This window comes from Muntiacus reevesi, chromosome 2 (assembly GCF_963930625.1).
Source record: "Muntiacus reevesi chromosome 2, mMunRee1.1, whole genome shotgun sequence".
Taxonomy (NCBI): Eukaryota; Metazoa; Chordata; class Mammalia; order Artiodactyla; family Cervidae; genus Muntiacus; species Muntiacus reevesi.
In genome coordinates, this window is record NC_089250.1 from 131,546,907 (window position 1) to 131,568,553 (window position 21,647).

The 21,647-nt window shown below is 41.3% G+C and overlaps 1 protein-coding gene across 1 annotated transcript in view; it reads right to left on the reverse strand.

The window, feature by feature from the left end:
- The window catches only part of LOC136158206 (putative neutral ceramidase C), a 63,472-nt gene extending 45,366 nt beyond the window's left edge, over positions 1–18,106 (reverse strand). The window contains exons 1-6 of the mRNA XM_065919991.1: positions 18,042–18,106; positions 14,317–14,449; positions 13,700–13,714; positions 10,408–10,607; positions 8,296–8,445; positions 42–218 (exon numbers count right to left, since the gene is read on the reverse strand). Coding sequence (XP_065776063.1) covers positions 42–218; positions 8,296–8,445; positions 10,408–10,607; positions 13,700–13,714; positions 14,317–14,443 — 669 coding nt within the window. The 5' untranslated portion in view covers positions 14,444–14,449; positions 18,042–18,106. The remainder of the gene's footprint in view (positions 1–41; positions 219–8,295; positions 8,446–10,407; positions 10,608–13,699; positions 13,715–14,316; positions 14,450–18,041) is intronic.
- Between the last annotated feature and the right edge of the window lie 3,541 nt (positions 18,107–21,647).

Sequence of the window (21,647 nt, forward strand, 5' to 3'; positions counted from 1 at the left end):
GCAATGCTAAACAACAGTTGCCTTTAAGTTCCCTTGCCTACCTGCACAATGCCAGTGACCATGTACTCAAAAGTTCGATTGCTAAATCCTTCACTGGCAATTACAAACGTTGTGTACTGGAAATATCCTGCTGGACCCGAGTGTGTATGTGTGCCACTCAGAATAACGTTGTCTCTTCTGTACAGGGAGCCGTATTTATTCTGCAGCCTGCTCAGGACCTTGAAGAAGAAAAGAACAATCAGAACTAAGAAGGAATAACACAGGTGCTTAGCCTGAGAAAAAGCTCTGATGAGACTAATCACTGAGCTGGACACCCCTGTTAAGTGACCTTTCACTCTATGCTTGAGTTTATCATCTCAGTAACAATGACATCAACCATAATTGCAATTGCTAACATTTTATAGATTCTTCCCATGTGCAGGCACAATGCTAGGTATTACATCATGCCATTTAAAAATCTTTATAACACCACCAAGAGGTAGGTATTTTTAATCTTATCTTTTAGCTAAGAACATTGATGTGTCCAGATGTAAAATAAGTTGCCTGGTAATATAACAAATAGCAGAGTCAGAGTCTAGATCCAAGTCTACCTATAGACCTAGTACTCTCACCAGTTCATTGTCCAGACACTGTTCTAAGCACTAGGGATATACAAGGTCCCTACCCTGAAAAAGTTTTTATTCTAGTTAGGGAAAGATAAATATGTAATATTCCATTACAGAGTGATAAATGCTAAGAAAAAATATTGTTAGGTAAGGAAAAAGAACGTGATAGGCATTAGTGAGGAAAGATCTTTCCACAGATGTTGCCTTTCATCAGAGGCTTAACCAAAGAGAGCAAGATGGTCATGCAATACCGGAGTTGGGGGGGGGCAAGCACCCTGGGAGCAGTGAACAGACACGGGAAAAGCCTCTTCACTGTCTCATTTCCCAAAGTGAAGAACTCAGTATTCCCAGACGCAGACACTTACACTTATTGGTCTGGGGAAGACCGCCTGCTATGACCTGAGAACACCCCAGCATCCCTGTGGGTAGGTGCGTGGGGAAAGGAATCATCATGTCATCACTAACTTCCTAGCCATTGGTGAGCAACCATAGAAGGTGATCCTTCAGCCTCAGACCAGCTTCAAACACTTGAAGTCACAGCCAATATCTTGAGTTAAACCTCATGATACAAAAGTAATGATATGTGGCTGTGGTTCTAACACAAGTCAAACTCACCCAACACAGCCATTCACCAAAATCCTGAGCAATAATACATAATTATTGTTACTTTAAGCCACTGAGTTTTCTGATGACTAACTGCACAGCAGTAGATACCTAATTCAAAGAGTCAGTAAATGTTCACTGAATTAGTCAATGAACATCCAAAGAAATAGTAAATAATTAATGTCTTTGGAGGATATACACACATCAAGAAAACAACAGAAAATTAGTGATGTTGCCAAGTACCTATTTCTCTCTCTCTCTCTTTTTGGCTAAAATGTCTCTTTTTATTGAAGTACAATTGACTTTGTTTTTTTTTTTTTTTTAAATATTATTTTATTAGTTGGAGGCCAATCACTTTACAACATTTCAGTGGGTTTTGTCATACATTGGCATGAATCAGCCATATAGTTACACGTATTCCCCATCCCGATCCCCCCTCCCACCTCCCTCCCCACCCGACTCCTCAGGGTCCTCCCAGTGCACCAGGCCCGAGCACCTGACTCATGTATCCCACCTGGGCTGGTGGTCCGTTTCACCATAGATAGTATACATGCTGTTCTTTCAAAACATCCCACCCTCACGTTCTCCCCCAGAGTTCAAAAGTCTGTTCTGTACTTCTGTGTCTCTTTTTCTGTTTTGCATATAGGGTTATCGCCACCATCTATCTAAATTCCGTATATATGTGTTAGTATACTGTAATGTTCTTTATCTTTCTGGCTTACTTCACTCTGTATAATGGGCTCCAGTTTCATCCATCTCATTAGAACTGATTCAAATGAATTCTTTTTAACGGCTGAGTAATATTCCATGGTGTATATGTACCACAGCTTCCTTATCCATTCATCTGTTGATGGGCATCTGGGTTGCTTCCATGTCCTGGCTATTATAAACAGTGCTGCGATGAACATTGGGGTGCACGTGTCTCTTTCAGATCTGGATTCCTCAGTGTGTATGCCTAGAAGTGGTATTGCTGGGTCATATGGCAGTTCTATTTCCAGTTTTTTAAGAAATCTCCACACTGTTTTCCATAGTGGCTGTACTAGTTTGCATTCCCACCAACAGTGTAAGAGGGTTCCCTTTTCTCCACACCCTCTCCAGCATTTATTGCTTGTAGACTTTTGGATAGCAGCCATCCTGACTGGCGTGTAATGGTACCTCATTGTGGTTTTGATTTGCATTTCTCTGATGATGAGTGATGTTGAGCATCTTTTCATGTGTTTGTTAGCCATCTGTATGTCTTCTTTGGAGAAATGTCTGTTTAGTTCTTTCGCCCATTTTTTGATTGGGTCGTTTATTTTTCTGGAATTGAGCTTCAGGAGTTGCTTGTATATTTTTGAGATTAATCCTTTGTCTGTTTCCTCATTTGTTATTATTTTCTCCCAATCTGAGGGCTGTCTTTTCACCTTACTTATAGTTTCCTTTGTTGTGCAAAAGCTTTTAATTTTCATTAGGTCCCATTTGTTTATTTTTGCTTTTATTTCCAATATTCTGGGAGGTGGGTCATAGAAGATCTTGGTCACCTCATCTTTGACAAAGGAGGCAAGGATATACAATGGAAAAAAGACAATCTCTTTAACAAGTGGTGCTGGGAAAACTGGTCAACCACTTGTAAAAGAATGAAACTAGAACACTTTCTAACACCATACACAAAAATAAACTCAAAATGGATTAAAGATCTAAATGTAAGACCAGAAACTATAAAACTCCTAGAGGAGAACATAGGCAAAACACTCTCCGACATAAATTACAATTGACTTTGAAATACTGCATTAGTGCTGAATACCTATTTCTAGTTTTGCTTTAAACATCTCCAATATAAAGTTTGATATCACTGTGGCTGCTTGTGAAATATGTTTTGATCTTTTTGTGTCAAAACTTATTAAAATGTTCCAGCAAAAGTGTCAATCCCAAAGCAACCTTCCTCGATGTAAGATACCATAACCTAATACCAGGGACAATAGTGAAAACTCATTTATGTCAGAGCTGGCAAATACTGCTTATCTCATGCATTTAGTCCTGTTTGTGCGTGGCTGCTATCAGAAGTAGTATGGGGAGAAGGATTCTGAATCCAAATCTGGGCTTAGCAAAAAGGAGTACCTTTGGGGTGGGGGTGGCATGTCATAGGGCATGTAGGATCTTAGTTCACTGACCAGGGATCAAACCCAAGCCCCCTGCAAGGGAAGCACAGAATCTTAACCACTGGACCATCAGGGAAGACCCAAAAGAGTGCCTTTTTTATTAGTAGTGCTGTCCATTTTGAGTATGGTATAGGCAGTAGCATGCTGATAAACAGTTTCTCTGAAAGAGAAAGGAAAACCCTTATTTGTATCATCTGCCAATTTCCATGATGTAAATACTCTCACCATAGTAAATTTCAAGGTACCAAAAGTTTAACCACCAGTTCACAGAGTTTCTAAATATTTGACAATCAATCCTCACGAGGTGGTACAAGCCAGTTCCAGCACACCACGGGTACATAAAGAAGCAGCAGCAACTGGTGTGTTACCCACTGAACCTACATAAACACATCCATTTAACTTCTTCTATTTTAGGTAAAGAGCTCCACCACCCTCATTCTAGTCATGTGGTCATTGAATTAGGAAGAGATATCACAAACCATCTGGTCTCCTTAACCTCTCCATGTCCCAAATACTGATTGCTAGATTTACCACATCCATGTAAGCAATACCAGGAAAATGTGGAAAGGAAATAGAAAGGAATTAGACCAACACTGGACTTCCCTGGTGGCTCAGTGGTAAAGAATCTGCACTGTGTGCCAATGCAGGAGACACAGCTTTAATCCCTGATCTGCAGATTCCCTGGAGAAGGAAATGGCAAACCACTCCAGTATTCTTGCCAGGAGAACCCCATGGACAGTCCATGGGGTCGCAAAGAGTAGGACACAATTTAGTGACTTAACAACAACAATAAAGACCAACATTACAAGCCCACATTCTCCAACCCAATAAGGCTCCATATTCTTTCTGTTTGATTCTAATTTCAGCCCAACTCTTCATCACTCTTACATATTATTTTACACAGTAACTATTACTGCTTCATGAAGAAGAAACGTCTGTAGGGAGCAGGGGAAACCATCAATGAATGGACAACATGAAAGCTTAAGCAAAGTAAAAAGCTGATGTTCTACACTGCTATACTTAAAATGGATAACCAACAAAGACCTACTCAAAGCAAAGCGAGCTCTGTTCAACGTCATGTGGCAGCCTGGATGGGAGGAGAGTTTAGCAGAAAATGGATAAGTATATATGTATGGCTGAGTCGCTCTGCCGTGCACATGAAGCTATCACAACATTGTTAACTGGCTATACCACAATATAAAATAAAAATTTTATTAAAAATAGAAGCTGATATTTTACAATTATGTAACCAAGGCAAGAAGGTCGTGGAAAAGAAAGAACTGTTAGTCAACTTTAAAACTCTAATGTCCCACCCATTTTTATTTCTAATGAACTGTAACAGGATTTTTAGAATTAACTACATTAAGTACATTCTATGCAATAATCAAGCTCTTAAAAACATAGAAATCATGAATCTCAAATTTTAAAACGAAAAGACTACAAACAGCTCACAGAAATCTTATCCTAAGCTTTAGTCTCTGAGATGAAGTCAGACATGTGAGACTCCTGGGAAAAAGAAAAAAATTAAAGACCCCATCATCTATTAACAATGCCTGCCAATAACCGTTATAAGTAGCATGTTTCCTACTTCATGAAAGGAGGAGTATTTTTATATAGACCTATAAAGTTATATTAATGTCTATAGCTCAATTGTCTGACTTCAGTTTCCATTCCATTTCCTATTGCTGACACTCTTGGAAACGTGACATGGAAAGAGCTAGAAAAATCACTGTGTTCTCCTGTCCAGCATCACTGCTTGGAGATCTTTTCTTTAATCTTTTCTTCATGCTGCAAATGTTATCACTCTTAAAGGTGAGACTGAGAACCTGACTAAAACCGGGTGTTATCATAAACTTAATGGCACTAGTCTAGTTAGATTTATTTTTCACACTTTCCCCTTGAATTAATGGGATAAGTAAGTGGGTTCATTTCAAAGTCTTTCCTCTGGGTCTCAGATTGCAGGGGGAAGTAAAAATTGGAAGAGATGGTTAAATGGTGCCCACTATTGACTGGATGCTGCTGCTGCTAAGTCTCTTCAGTTGTGTCCGACTCTATGCGACCCCAAAGACGGCAACCCACCAGGCTCCCTCGTCCCTGGGATTCTCCAGGCAAGAACACTGGAGTGGGTTGCCATTTCCTTCTCCAATGCATGAAAGTGAAAGTGAAAGTGAAGTCGCTCAGTCATGTCCGACTCTTAGCAACCCCATGGACTGCAGCCCACCAGGCTCCTCCATCCATGGGATTTTCCAGGCAACAGTACTAGAGTGGGGTGCCATTGCCTTCTCCAATTGACTGGATAGTGGTCTCTAACCCAACACATTAAATCCCTATCCCCCCCATACTCTACCCCCAAAGGTAGAGTGTGGAGAGCACAGAAGTTTGAAGTCTTCTTTCGACTTAATGATCCCACCATTTCCCAATCAGAACCATTTTTGATTCCTCAGAAAAACAGTATAGTGCTGTGGCTATGACCCTACTCTCCAGCAGGAAGATGTCAGCGTTTGAATCCCAGTTCTGAGGGTTCCTAGCTGAGTACCCTTAGACAAGTTACTTGGTACTCTGAAAATCAGTTTCCCAATCTGTCAGATGACATAATAACACCTTGTAAAATCTCCCCATACCTTATCCCCTGTTTGAAATGCCTGGTGTGATTACTGTTTTCCCAACTGAAGTCTCATCAGTAGAGCCTGGATGTTAATTTAAGGACACTCCCAATGTGTGTCTTCACCTCTAGCGCTGGTCTATTTCAACCTACCTCAAACATCACCATCTGATTAATCATTCCAAAGCAGAACTGTGCTTGCACCACTCCCTTGCAAAAGTTTTCTAAGAATCTCCATCACCTAGAATTATAAACAACCAAGCATTCCAGAGGCCTACAAATTATGACCAACATATCTTCCAGGCATATTTCCATTTATATTTCTCCCTGTGTTTCTGTGTATATGATTTGTACATGTACAAATCAAGCTGTTCCCTTGATTTGATAGCTTTCTCCCCCAAGTCAACCAATTCTACTCTTTCAGGGACTTCCCAGGTGGCCTAGGGCCTAAGACTCCTTGCTCCCAATGCAGGGGGCCTGGGTTCGATTCCTGGTCAGGAAATTAGATCTCACATGCTACAACTAAGACCCAGTGCTGCCAAATAAATAAATAACAACAAATATTAAATAAATAAAACTCTACCCATTCAAGTGTCATTTCCACTGCTCTTTTGAGCTACTCACTATAAGGGAGACCAGTTGCTCTGTCATGAGGATACGGACAGTGAGGAAACTGTCAGTAGCCACAAGAGTGGATCATCCTGAAAGTGGATCTTTTAGCCTACCTGAATCTTGAGATGACTGCAGCCTTTGCCAACACCTTGACTGCCAACTACTTTAATTCAGAACCACCTAGCTAAGTCAGCTCTGAATTCCTCATCAACAGAATGATGAGATAAAATAACAGATGTCCATTAAGTCCCTACTTGGGGGGAGCTATTTATTACTCACGAATAGATATCTATAATGCACCATTGTCCTTCATTCCAATAAATTAAAGTTATTTGTGTATTTCTGGTACAGTCCTTCCTCTAATCCCCTGACTAGGTAGTGAGTTCATCAACAAGGCTTATGATTCATTTAGCTGTGTGCCCCCTGAAGTAACCAACAAAGTGCCTTGCAAAAACTCAATGCTCTCCAAGATAAGAGAATGACCTCACTTTTAAGAATGTAGGCTCTGGTACCAGACATATATATGTGTTCAGAATTCAGCTCTACCATTTGCTGACTGCGTGAACTTCAGAAAGTTACTCAACCTTCTCTAAGACTCACTCTCTTTATCTATAAATTGGGGACGACAACAGACCCACCTCATAGTTGTGTTAAGTGCAGGGCTTGGAAAAGCACTGCATCCCCTGCTCCTTATGTTTCCACAGATGTGAGAAGCTCCCATCCTACTCCCCATAAGTGGGTGACACTGAAGACATGTTTTTAAGCTCTCTTGTCATCCCTCTTCCTGGCTCCTTCACACAGTCCTTTCACACAAGAGGAGCAAGTATTTGGTGAGGTTGATAGAACATGACACTGAATAGTGGACATTTGATGGTCATCATTCTGGATGTTCTAGACTCTCCTCTTTCTCACATTTGTGAATATGTGAGCAGACATGGAGCGTATACTTTCTTTCTGTGTCCTGATCCCTGGAGAAAATATAATTGGATCAGGGTCTAGAAATTGACTGAGAGACATACTTGGAAGTCCCTCCGTCTATCACTATTTCTCTCTCCCTCCTCTACCCCTTGCATCTTACAAGCTGCCTGCCCAGGACGCCCAGGTACCTTGCTGCTGAGCCCATCTTTCCCACAGTGGGGTAACATGATCTAAATTGGGGGAAAATCACAGGCCCTGTGATATTCTGCAACACAGTTTAGAGATTAAGAGGGCTAATGTAATCTTCTAAATTTTATTATGGACATCTTCAAATATGTACACATCAGAATAGTACAGTGTGCCTTTCACCTAGCTTCAGCAATTTATGGCCAATTTCATCTCAGAGTTGCATTTGAATTCTCTTTCATTCCTCGCAACTATTTTCAATTGTCTAAAAGCTTGAGGGAAGGGTTAGTAATTAACTGGCACTCTCAGACTTCTAACAAGGAAGATTAAATGACAGAGTGTACAGGAAAGTAACCTGGGACATAAGAAGCTTGTGAAATATATTGGCATTAATAATGATGATAAGCCATCAGCAGTATGGAAAGCAAGTTCTGACCAAGATGACTTAGAATGGAATAATGAGGTTCATCCTCCTCACTTGATTATCAGCTGGATTGTCAAGAGCTTATAACCCTGAGGGTAGTGGAAATTCACCGGGTGAGAAACCCAGGAGAGCTTAGTTCCTTATTTACATTCACCTGCAGGCTTTGCCTTTAAACCACGGCAACTCTTTCCCACCCCAATCACTTACCTCCAGCCTGAGTCGCTGGGATACCATGCCTATGTCGATGCTGACGAACACTACGCGATTGGACCCATCCGGCTCCGCCATGATGAACGCACGACTGTACAACCTCGTGAGGATGCCCCGTGCATACTGGCCAGTTTTGCTGTAGCCCATCTAAAGAGGAAGAGAGCATCAGACCATTCCTCACTTCTCATTCCCCTGCTACCAGAAGCCAGGCACAACCACACAAGAGACTACTTAGGAAAGACAAAGAAAAGCAATCCACGTGACACTGTGGCTCTGAGACAGGACATGTGTTTTCAAGAGTAAAGGCAACATCACACACACACAAACAGTCTTTACTGTTCTGTGTAGAAAGAGGCAAAGTAATGGCCAGGGTGGAAGAAGCTGTTCGCTGGTCTATGGGCAAGGCAGGAGCTGGCGTGACTTGGGAATTGTGTTATAATGCTGGGGACCTTTCAGGGTTTTTCTGTTCTTTGAAACAGGATCTTTTCTCCAGCCTATGTAAGGTACTACAGAAGAAAATACTTCCTCGACTATCATCCTACATTTCTAGGAAAACCCTGAAGACTGAAGTCCTCTTCACTTTGGTTGTCTGGTGTGTGGTTTTTTGTTTTTTGGTTTTTTTTTCCTAAAGAAAATGGTTTCTTTAGGACACAGTTATCTTTACTGAGGGTACCTCACCCTGGCTTTTACAATGTTGTCCTTCCCAATGTTGTAGCCCATCAAATACATCAATCTTAAACCCCTTCTTTCACCATGTCACAAAGTGTACCCATAAAAGCTGCACCCAGGTCTTCAGCATGGTCTCTCTACAGCTTGCCTTATCCCTCATGCAAGTGCTCATTTAAAGTTTACATTCCAGAGTCACTTTTCAGAATGGACAACAAGGAATAATTTCTAGAATCTAAAGATTATTTGGTTGGAGGGGAAAAAATCCTATCAGGAAATCTCATGCTCTGATTCCCTAGGAAAGGGTAGTTAGAAGTGTGTGTCTAACATCACCACCAGGAGGTTGCATGCCAGCAGCCCACAGGCCACCCCTGGCCCCGAAAAGGGTTTTACTTGGCTAACTCAGTGTTGGCCCACACCAGATTTCCAGTTTTAACTAGAGTTGCTTACATTTTCCAACTGCTGCTGCTACTGCTAAGTCGCTTCAGTCGTGTCCAACTCTGTGCGACCCCAAAGACCGCAGCCCACCTGGCTCCCCGTCCCTGGGATTCTCCAGGCAAGAACACTGGAGTGGGTTGCCATTTCCTTCTCCAGTGCATGAAAGTAAAAAGTGAAAGTGAAGTCGCTCAGTTGTGTCCGACTCTTAGCGACCCCATGGACTGCAGCCTACCAGGCTCCTCTGTCCATGGGATTTTCCAGGCAAGAGTACTGGAATGGGGTGCCATTGCCTTCTCCAACAGAGAGATTTAAGTCCTCAGATTTTCAATCCAGAAACTCTTTCACTCTCTCTCTCTCTCTCTGTCTTTCAGTCATGTCCAACTCTTTGTGACTCCATGGACTGTAGCCCGCCAGGCTTCTCTGTCCATGGAATTCTCCTGGCAAGAATACTAGAGTGGGTAGCCATTCCCTTCTCCAGGGTATCTTCCCAACCCAGGGTTCGAACTCCAGTCTCCCACATTGCAGGCAGATTATTAATCTGTCTGAGCCTCTAGGGAAGCCCTGGCTTCTCTTTAAAGAACTATAAGGTGAGGCAGCCCTAGTTTCACACTCTTACATGGCAATGATCAGCTAAAACCACTCAAACTTTCTAGTTATACCACAGTCCCCACCACTTTCTCTTGCCCCCCACACTTAGGACTCACTAGGCATTTATCTTGTATTGGCCTGCTTCAGTCATTCGGGGTACCTGCCCATCCCCTGTAGTATCAGAGTTTGCCCACGCTGCCACTTTCATTCATAAAAAACGGGCCAGTTGAGTTTACAAGAGAGTTGTGGTTAAGTAAAAGTTCGCTCTTCTTTATAGTACAATATTTAAAATGTTAGACAGCAGTGAAGTCAATACAAATGGAGGAGATTAAGACAACAATTAGGAGTAAATGCAGGGTACTATATAATACAATTACTTGTTTCACAGTCTCTTCAAGGATCCCATGATTTACCTACCAAATTGATATCTGATACTTGTCCTGTGCAGTCAGCTCGCCCAACACCAATATGGTAGCCACTGAAGTTCTGAAAGAGAGTAGGCTCTGGGGTGCTGGGTGTTGGAGATGCCTGGGTAGTTGTGGGGCCCCAGGGGGGTGTTGAGTTTTGAGGGGCTGCAGAGCCCTGGGTAGCTGGAGGGCCCTGGGTGGATGGAGAACCTGAATCAAAAACCAAAATAAGATATTTAAGAAACAACATTTTAACCCATGCACTTGGCCTCAGTTAGGACACACAGATTCAGGTTCCTAAGGAAGAATCTCTGTATATTTTCTTACATTCAAGATATACTGTGAGAAACATCTCAGGAACTTGGTTTGTATCATTATCCCAAGGAGGATCTTTTTCATGGATCAGAAATGTTTCAGCCTAACAATAAAGGTCTCTGACAAATGTCCTTCAATTTCTCCCTTGGCTGTTCCTGTTAAATTGGAGCCCTTCATTCACTCACCTGGCACTTCTACTCCAGCCAAACAAATCAGGCACCAGGTTCCTGGCCCACAGTCTACTAAACCCAGCCTCTGGGTTCGAATATTCTCTCCATCCAGAGACCTTACTCCTCTCTGTTTTACCAGTCAATCTCCACTACAGTTTAGAGTGGTTCATTTCCATCCTACCCAAATCCAGCTCAACTCCTTACCTCCAGAATGTAACCCCAACTCTCTCTACCCTGCTCTAGATCTTTTATTCTTAATGCAACCTAGATCTTTTATTCTTAATGCAACTTAGATTATTGGATACTTGTTAACACAGTCCCACCTTATGTTAATTGTTCTCATATCACCATACAGGTATGCACTCTAATACATATACCCTATATTAACATCACACACACACCCTAATATAAGGGAGGCAAAATGGGATAGAGACTAAAAGGGTAGATATCAGAAACAACTGGGGTTTGAAAATTAACTCTACCTTTACTAGCTGAATAAATGACTTAACCTACTTTACCCCAACTTTTTTCATCTATGAATAAAAGTAACATAACTTTCTCATAACGTAAATCATCTCCTACTTACTAGGGTTTATTGACAATTAATATCTTAATACATGGTCAAAATTTAGAACAATGGCTGACATATAGCTTCAGTTTTATATTTAGACATTTTATATATTTCATTTTGTCTGTTTCTACCCCAGACAACAGCCAGGGTTGGCCAAAGCAACACATGTCAGTGTTACATGCATCAGAGGTCAGAAAGTACTTAGGCAAGAGATTAACAGCAGACTTCTGGGTTCCAGAATTCTGGAACTCAAGAAAGCTTAGAGATCACATCTTCCAATCACTTCCATTTTACTTATAAGGAAACTGAAACCCAGAGAAATGATTTAACCAAGTTTCCATAGAAAGCATATGATGAATCAGGTGCCCGATCAGATTCTCCAACTTAGAATCAACTGCTCTTTCATGCACATTCTAAGTGCAGTTAGAATCCATGCCTTCCCAACCATAAGCCCAAGTTTTATACAAAACATCAAGTATTGCAAGGAAGGAAATAGGCATCTTCGCTACTGCCTCCCTGATACCAACATAGAAACGTGCTGCAGGCCAACGCCAAATCTAATCATGATAGCCAAGGGGCTTATTTTCTATCTCGGAGTTTCAGATGTCTAAAATGGTACTAAGGCTAGCACCTAACTTTATGGGAGTTTTGTAGGAATTAAGTGAGAAATTTACATAGAATGCTTACTATTTTCATCGTAGAAGTTATTGTTTATGGAAGGATTGCTTCGCAACAACCGCTATGGTAAGCATTCTATGTAAATTTCTCCTTTTATCTGCCTGCAGTGCAGATTTGGGCTTGATCCCTGGGTTGGGAATTCCTTGGAGAATGAAATGACAACTCACTCCAGTATTCTTGCTTAGAGAATCCCATGAACAGAAAAGCCTGGTGGGCTAAAGTCCATGGGGTCGCAAAGAGCTGGACATGACTGAGCAACTAAACACACCTGTACACAAAATGAAAATAGTGGCCAGTATTTTCACTATAACCTCTCTGAACCTCAGACTCTAGATTCTCTGATTTTAAAACAAAAAACTAGGTTAAGTCCTATGGATTCTTTCATTTCTAGCAATAAAACTCATTCTTGTCCACTGCCAGAAAAGAGGATCCGTTTCTCTGGGTTTTCAGGGAATCCAAAATATGAAGACAGGTAGAGAACACGCTGGAAAAGAGAAGAGGCCGCAAAAGAGAAAAGTGAGCTCAATAACACTGCCTCTTTCTCCACTGGCTGAGGACAGCCCTCTCTCCGCCCCCTGCCCCCCATTTTTTGGAATGCATTTGCTTTATAATGTTGTGTTAGTTTCTACTATACAGCAAAGTGAATCAGCTGTATGTATACATATATCCCCTCTTTTTTGGATTTCCTGCCTATTTAGGTCACCACAGAGCACTGAGTAGAGTTTCCTGTGCTATACAGTAGGTTCTCATTAGTTATCTACTTTATACACAGTGGTGTTTATATGTCAGTTCCAATCTCTGGAATCTAGGAAGATGATAGAGATGAACTTCTTGGTAATAAAGCCCACCCTTTACTTTGGTCAAAGCATTCAATCCCCACCTGTCTTTTGTACTGTTTATTAGTTATTGTTGTTCAGTCACCAAGTCACATCTGACTCTTTGCAACCTATGGACTGCAGCATAAGAGGCCTCCCTGTCCCTCACCATCTCCCAAAGTTTGCCCAAGTTCATGTCCATTGCATCAGTGATGCTATCCAGCCATCTCATCCTCTGATGCCCTCTTCCCAGCATTAGGAACTTTTCCAACAAGTTGTCTGAGCACATCAAATCACCAAAATACTGGAGCTTCAGCATCAGTTCTTTCAATGAGTATTTAGGGTTAATTTCCCTTAAGATTGACTGGTTTGATCTCCTTGCTGTCCAAGGAACCCTCAGGAGTCTTCTCCAGCACCACAGTTCAAAGTCATCAATTCTTTGGTGCTCTGCCTTCTTTACAGTCCAGCTTTCACAACCATACATGACCATTGGGAAGACCAGAGTCTTGACTATAGGGCCTTTGTTGGCAGAGTAATGTCTCTGCTTTTCAACACACTGTCTGTCATGGCTTTCCTGCTGAGAAGCACTGTCTTGGCAGGAAAATCTCGGCAGGTTTATTAGGTATATAACCTATCAAAGAAAAGGCACCATCAAAGACCTATGGACCTGGTATTTCCTGTAAATGGAGCCTAGATAGTTTTCAAATCTAAATTAGTTTCCAACATTAAAAAAAAACTAGAAGGTGTCTAAACTGCCTCCCCCAATTTCTAGCTTTCATTGAAAACTCAGGAGAGTTGAGTCCATGTGACAACATGACAACAAACAGTTGGCACTCAGGAGGGCCTGTGGACCCTCTTCACTGGAAATACCTGCCACCTGCCCCCCACCGTGGGCCACCTCCCCTCATTTATGGAACTTGATTGACCTTCATAGGATTTGAGTTCAAGATCCCTTCTCTAAAGTTTCACAGACTAATTGACATTCAGCAGGTCTTTCCTTCTCCTTTGGCCCCCCAGGAGAAGATGTTGCCAGAACGAAGGCAAAGAGAAAAAGAAGAGGTTCAGGAGTCCCTGGGCCTTGAAGAATCCTAAGCTGTACTTAGATCAATGGAAAAGTCAGACAAATAAGTGCATGTCAGAACACCACCCTGGCTGTTTGGGGGCAAAGGTAAACTTGATAAAAATTGCTATCAATGCATAAAGAGCAACTAATGGAAAGGTTAGATGACCATCCCTTGGTGCTAAGTACACAGTGAACTGCCCTATTATCAGCAGTATCAGCAGACACTGTTTCTTGCCTTGGTATTCCCCATAATGAAGAAATTTCCTACAGGCTAGGAATAGCATCCAAGAGTGCTCACGATACTTGCCTGTGTGATTTTCAATGGTCCCACTGGTGATAAACAACAGACTGAGAAGAGCCACCGTGATCCCCGTCATCAACACGAGGAGGAAAATCAGGAATATTTCAAAGCCGGAAAAGGTGCGTTTGGCCATTTTTTTCTGAGGAAAAGCAGAGTCAGAAGGAGAACTGTGAAAGAGACAGGTAAAAGAATAACAAAATACACAGGTTTCAAGCTGCAAAGGCTAAGATATCTTAGCTCTTTCATAGAACAGATTGTACCAGGAATGCCTCTAGGTCCACGTCCCATGTCCCATGGCCCCATTGGTCCATGACCAATCAATTACAGCACTCTTTGATGAATTCACATGGGGTTTCCAAATACTTTTCAGCACAGTGCTCATCCTGGAAGCTGCCACCCATCATCTGGCATTGACAACAAAGCTAAAACCTATATGTACTCCTAGGATACATCATAATGCTTTCATTCACAGCCATGGTGCTCTCTGTATATTGGTCTAAGCTGAAGCATTTCTGCCCACAAGGATAACTGATGTACCCACATGGCTTGTACTTGTGAGAAAGCTGACTGTGGTTAGGGCCATACTTTGTGGCCATGGTTAAATAACTTGTCCCCAAGGAGGTGAAACACATAACTCTGGCCTTTAAAACTCCTGTCCTAACTTTTGATTTCTACCTGAATAGAAAACAACATGGAAAAGGAGATTGGTATCTCTGATCTAAAGCCAGGCATTTGTAAAATTTCTCTCTTCAGTGATTGGAAGGATCCTACACATTTTGCAAACCCCAAGTCAAAGGATGAGGATAAAGATAATGCCATTGTGTGCAACAAAAGCAGAAAATGTCCTTACTGATTCATGAAGACATTTTAGGCCTGGAATTCATCACAACTCAGAGGGACTAGAGAATCTACAGATTCACATAATGCTGCAGAAGAAAGTATAATATGGTTACAAATTGGGTTGTGAGATCTGGTGTCAGAGTTAAAGTCTCACATCTGCCACTTACTAGATGACCCCGGGAAATTGTGCCTGACACTGAGCCTCAGTTTCCCTATCTGTAAATAGGGATGTGACGATGATAATTTTAGTACCTATTGTATAGTTTTTATAAAAATGAGATGACAGTAATACTTTGTTACATGGAATGTAGTAAGTGTTCAGAATGTTAGCATTTATCAATTAGGTTCTAAAATAGCAAAGGCTCTGTGCTCCTCACTGGCCTTAGAGAGTTTATATGAGACTAGTATTCAAGAATCACAAATCCAAGGTGGGAACTTCAGAGTCTATTTTCTTAATCTTAAGGAAGCTTGCATAGTAAGGTGGGACCGGAGTCCCGAGTCTTGGGTAAGATGGTGCTACCCTCAAGAGCTCTAAATTGGCAACAATCAGCTGTGTTTATTATGGCCCAATTTTTCATTTCAATTTGACTTAATCAACAAGATGAAAGATAGAGGTGACAATTTATCTGTAAAAATAGAATCTACATTTACAACTATAGGCTTCCTGCAAATATAGGAAATTTCAGGCTTCCTTTCAAAATATTCCATAATATATGGCAACACTGAGCCAGCATTCCTGTGCGCCAAGAGTTTTGTAAAACTTAGTAGCCGCTGTTCGCTTTCAATGAGGCAGCCCTTCTGCAACCTGCCACTGTACCCAGTGAGCCGTATCTATATGGTCTTTGTCATCATTTTATTTTGCAACCCATGGACTAAAGGTTAATAATCAGTCTGACAGCAAACACTTCAGAGGTAGTGCTGAACTGGGAGTGGATGAAGAGCTTGAAACATCTTCCTGTACTTCCTGGTTGGTTGTTAGTAGGCATTCCTCAACCATTTATCACCACTGAGGTCAGTCTTACACACGACCAGTAGAGACATCTTCAAATTTAGGGCAAAACAACTTTCACTGTCAGCCCTGAGTCAGAAAGCACATCTAACATGTGCATCTAAAATTTTGATAACTCAAAGAAGTTTACTAGTCAGTTGCTGTTGTTTTCAGTAGCAGACTTCAGACATTGTAAACCTAGTTCTTGCTTGAAGCTTTGGTTGCTATGAGCCTTCCTGCTAGCTGAGATAGCACAAAGAAGGCCATTAAAAATGGTCCAGACTGGCAGCTAGACCCCTCAACCTTAAAGCATGTATATGCAGATCACATGTGTAAATGTGGCTACATGGTAAAAGCCTGTATAATAGACATAATATGAAATATGTATATGAATGTGTGTATACAGATTTATTTTTTTTTGCTACTTTTGCTCTACTGAACTAATTGTCATCACTGACCTTTTACACAAATCAACAATGGCACTTGGCATTAGAGTTTACCTCTTACGCAGATTACAGTGATATATCTCATATATTTCACCACTCTGTTTAGTTGCCAAAATTACCACCAACATATTGGGTTGGCCAAAAAGTTCATATAGAAAAACCTAAATGGCCTAGGTGCCCATCAGCAGATGAATGGATAAGGAAGCTGTGGTACATATACACCATGGAATATTACTCAGCCGTTAAAAAGAATTCATTTGAATCAGTTCTAATGAGATGGATGAAACTGGAGCCCATTATACAGAGTGAAGTAAGCCAGAAAGATAAAGAACATTACAGCATACTAACACATATATATGGAATTTAGAAAGATGGTAATGATAACCCTATATGCAAAACAGAAAAAGAGACACAGAAGTACAGAACAGACTTTTGAACTCTGTGGGAGAAGGTGAGGGTGGGATGTTTCAAAAGAACAGCATGTATATTATCTATGGTGAAACAAATCACTAGCCCAGGTGAGATGCATGAGACGAGTGCTCGGGCCTGGTGCACTGGGAGGACCCAGAGGAATCGGGTGGAGAGGGAGGTGGGAGGGGGGATCGGGATGGGGAATACGTGTAACTCTATGGCTGATTCGTGTCAATGTATGACAAAACCCACTGAAATGTTGTGAAGTAATTGGCCTCCAACTAATAAAATAAAATTTAAAAAAAAAAGAAAAGAAAAACCTAAATGAACTTTTTGGCCAACCCAATATTACCATTTTTTTTCAACACACTATCCTTTAAAAATTATTAAAATCTGAATTTAAACATGAAAGCAAATGCCTCATACTCTCTTCAAAAGATAAATGTGCCTTGGAAAGTTGAACCAGTGATTATATTTTAAAGGACTGTTACACTTGCATGGTGGTCCTGTGGTAAAAAATCTGCCTACCAATGCCAGGGGACATGAGTTTGATCCCTGGCCCAGGAAGATCACACACGCTGTGGAGCACCTAAGCGCATGTGCCACATGTGCTCTAGAGTCCATGAGCCGCAACTCCTGAGCCCAAATGCCCCTAGAGCCCGTGCTCTGCAAGAAGAGAAGCTACTGCAATGAGAAGCCCATGCAGTGCAACTAGAGAGTAGCCCCTGCTCACCGCAACTTGAGAAAGCCCACTCACCACAAAAGTAAATAAATATATAAATTTTTAAAAACAAAGAACTGTACACTTTCACATACTTCCCACTTACTCTAACACAATCCTGCAAGGTTAATGGTAAGGCAGTAATGATACAGTAGCATGTCACTTGCCATATCACCCTGAGGTCCCCTATTTTTCAGGACTGCAACAGTAAAATTAGTGTTTTAGCAAAATGGGTTTCCAAAGCTAAGAAAATCAGGTGTAATTAAGATCCCTGAGACAAGATGATTCAAGATCCCTCCCTCCAAGAAAATGCAGGCATTCTTACCGACTCAACCACTCAGATGAACTTGCGTGTCCTGGTAAAGCAGATGGTGGCCCAGAATCTTGTCCCCCGTCCCCTGGAACACTGCTCAGTTGAGACTTCTCAGCACTTTCTGAAACCTACTGAGGAAAGATCTTCACAGTCATGTGCAAGCAAGTTAGGAGTTCTCATTAGCACAGTTCTGTGGGTTTGGTACTTGGAAGAGATTAGTGTATTGATAACAAATGGCTTATTAGCGAATTCTCCCCTGGCACAGCCTGATACTGAGGATCTGAGCTGCAGAAGACCTACCAGGGTGAAGGTCATTTCAGATTTCAACACAACTCTTCCAGCCCATCAAGGTCTGTGTAAGACTCTAACCTGGATCTCACACACACAGAAAGTACCTGCTTTATTTATTTACCCCTGGTCACTCAACCAGTTTATTAAGAGGGAATGATAATGTATGCTGGACCTTAGTGTGGGCTATGGGTCCCACTAGGCAACACTTACAACAATTTCAAGACATTTAATTTTTTTCATGTCATTAAATTTTCAAAACATTATGATCTCATTTTTGTAAAACATACAATATTTACAATATTTTGCAAAATATACAATATATATAAAATATATAATACTTTTTTGTGATCATAAAGACTGTTACAAAGTACAGCAAAAATATATTAAGAAGCAATTATCTGGTGAGAGATCATGGGTGAGTTTTGTTTTCATCTTTCTGGTTCTTGGCATTTTCTATAATAAGTCATATAGCTGTTTTTGTAACTAAACTGTCTTACCTCATCTCAGAGAATGTATCCTATATAACAGCCTGAAGTTGATCAATGGCCCACAAAAGACAGAGACAAGAAATAGACCAAAATTCTCCTTCTTTCCTGGTAAATCCATGTTGTTCAGGAAGCAATTTGAAGACCACATAGGCAGCTAAGTTTTACACAGAGTTTTAAGAGAGACCAACTCCAAAGTTCTGATGGAAATATTAGATTTAAGTGCTTTCAGATAGGGTATTTAGAAATGTGTCTTAGCTACCTCTTTGCTACAACAGAGGGGAAAAGGCTAAACTGTGGTATTAGATAAGATTTTGTTTTCCCTTTTCATGCATATTTATGTCTGTTGCTTGACACCAAGAATTCTGAGACCAAATCTAGCTAACTTAAAGGTAGCTGGGGAAAGAGAAAGAAAAATATTTACCAGAAGGCATCAAAAGAAGTTGAAAATGAAGGCTCAGGAAGGCTAGAGGGAAGCTCTAAGGATCTATGTGGCAGGAGCTATTGAATCATTTCTTCAGGGCATCACCATCAGATGGATGCATGCCAACTATGTTAGGTCTTTCGATTGCTCCACTCTGGATTCAGTACCTAAAAGATAGCATCTGCCTGACTTAGCTCAGATCATATACCTGTCCATATACCTGTATATATATCTCCCCATCTCCATATTCCATTGAGGGGATATTTAACAAGGCCATACCCAAAGAGGGAAGGTTAGTTCTCCAAAATACAATCAAGGTACAACAGAAACAACATATCCACTAGTGACTTGGCCTTAGACTTCCTTCTCTCATCCTCTCTTATGGGGGAGGCCCTCTACACTGGCCCTTTGATCTAAAATGTGGTCTCTTCGGGACCTCTCCAGCCATCTTTCTCTCTATAATATGGAGCCATGCCATGATTGTTCCCACTGAGTCTAGCAAGATGATCCACAATGGAGTCAGATAAGATCACTTTAACCAGAGTTTTAGAAGATAATCATGGCATAATATAGCATTTCTCCCAGACAACAGTTGAACGCCCATACCAGAACACTAAGGATGTGAGAATCAAGGAGATTCCAAGCACTGTGACAGAGTCAGTGAAGGAAAAATGTTGGGCCTAGGGGATTTGTGGTGTCCAGAAAGACACTGGGCTCCAATAGTCAGCAATAAGACTATCTCCGGATGAGGGGAAAATGTAATCACTGTGAATATTTTGTACATGTATTTTATTTCTGTCTGAATGGCCACACAGCCATGATCATATAGTAGTTAGTACTCTGTCTTGTGAATGGCCAGATAAACCCTGTTTGCTAGGATACGGATGGCTATCCTTTTCAATTCATCACCCCAAGACACTCACTTATGTTCTACCCATTCTACAGATGAGAAAACATACAAAGGTTAAAGGGCTTCCAGAACAGGAAAGGATGCTTAAAAGCGAACATGATTAAATAATAATTATTCTAGGATGTGAATCCAGGTCTCCAGATTCCCAGACAAGACCTCTTGCCTTTCATCAAACTCTTACTATCTATCGCACTCCCACCCTGGACCTGGCATTGCAGCTCTGGGGATAGATAAGTTATGTGTTCACTCCTCATTAGCAGATGATGAAGGTGACCATGCCTTCGGTCTCTTAACATCCTGACACTGAGGGAGACTTTCCCAAGCACCCAATTCCTAAACCATTAACCGATAGTAATTAACACTATGAATTCTCTTAATATTTTACTTATGCCTGCAAGGTAGGGGCCTTAAAAGGTTTCATGCTAATTTCATATGCTCCATGCTAATGGTCACATCCTTTTTCATTCTTTAATTCTTGGAATAATTGAAGAATAACTTACTTTTAAAAAGGAAAGTTATGACCAACCTAGAAAGTGAAAGTGAAGTTGCTCAGCTGTGTCTGATTCTTTGTGACCCCATGGGCTGTAGCCTACCACACTTCTCCATCCATGGGATTTTCCAGGCAAGAATACTGGGGTGGGGTGCCATTTCCTTCTCCAGGGGTTCTTCTCCAACCAGGGATCGAACCCGGGTCTCCCACATTGTCGGCAGACGCTTTACCACCTGAGCTACCTACCTAGACAGCATATTAAAAAGCAGAGACATTACTTTGCCAACAAAAGTCCATCTAGTCAAGGCTCTGGTTTTTCTAGTAGTCATGTATGGATATGAGAGTTGGACTATAAAGAAAGCTGAGCACCAAAGAATTGATGCGTTTGAACTGTGGTGTTGGAGAAGACTCTCGAAAGTCCCTTGGACTGCAAGGAGATCCAATCAGTCCATCCTAAAGGAGGTCAGTCCTGGTGTTCACTGGAGGGACTGATATTGAAGCTGAAACTCCAATACTTTGGCCACCTGATGCAAAGAGCTGATTCATTTGAAAAGACCCTGATGATGGGAATGACTGAGGGCAGGAGGAGAAGGGGACAACAGAGGATGAGATGGTTGGATGGCATCACTGACTCAATGGACATGAGTTTGGGTAAACTCCGGGAGTTGGTGATGGACAGGGAGGCCTGGCGTGCTGCGATTCATGGGGTTGCAAAGAGTTGGACACGACTGAGCGACTGAACTGAACTGAACTATTTCATATAACACCCAGATTGTGGTCTCCGTGGAACCTGATTCAAACTGTTTTTCAAAATTATGAGACAGTTGGGAAAAAACTGACTAGCTATTTGGTGATATTAAGGGATTATTATTTAGAATGTTAGTGAGATAATGCTGCTATGATTATATATTTTTTGAAATCTTTATCTTTTAAATACATTCAGTATCAGGGTTTTTTTTGCAAAAGGAAACAATACCAAAAGTGCAAAACTCAGATCAATGGGTGGGTAATAGACAGA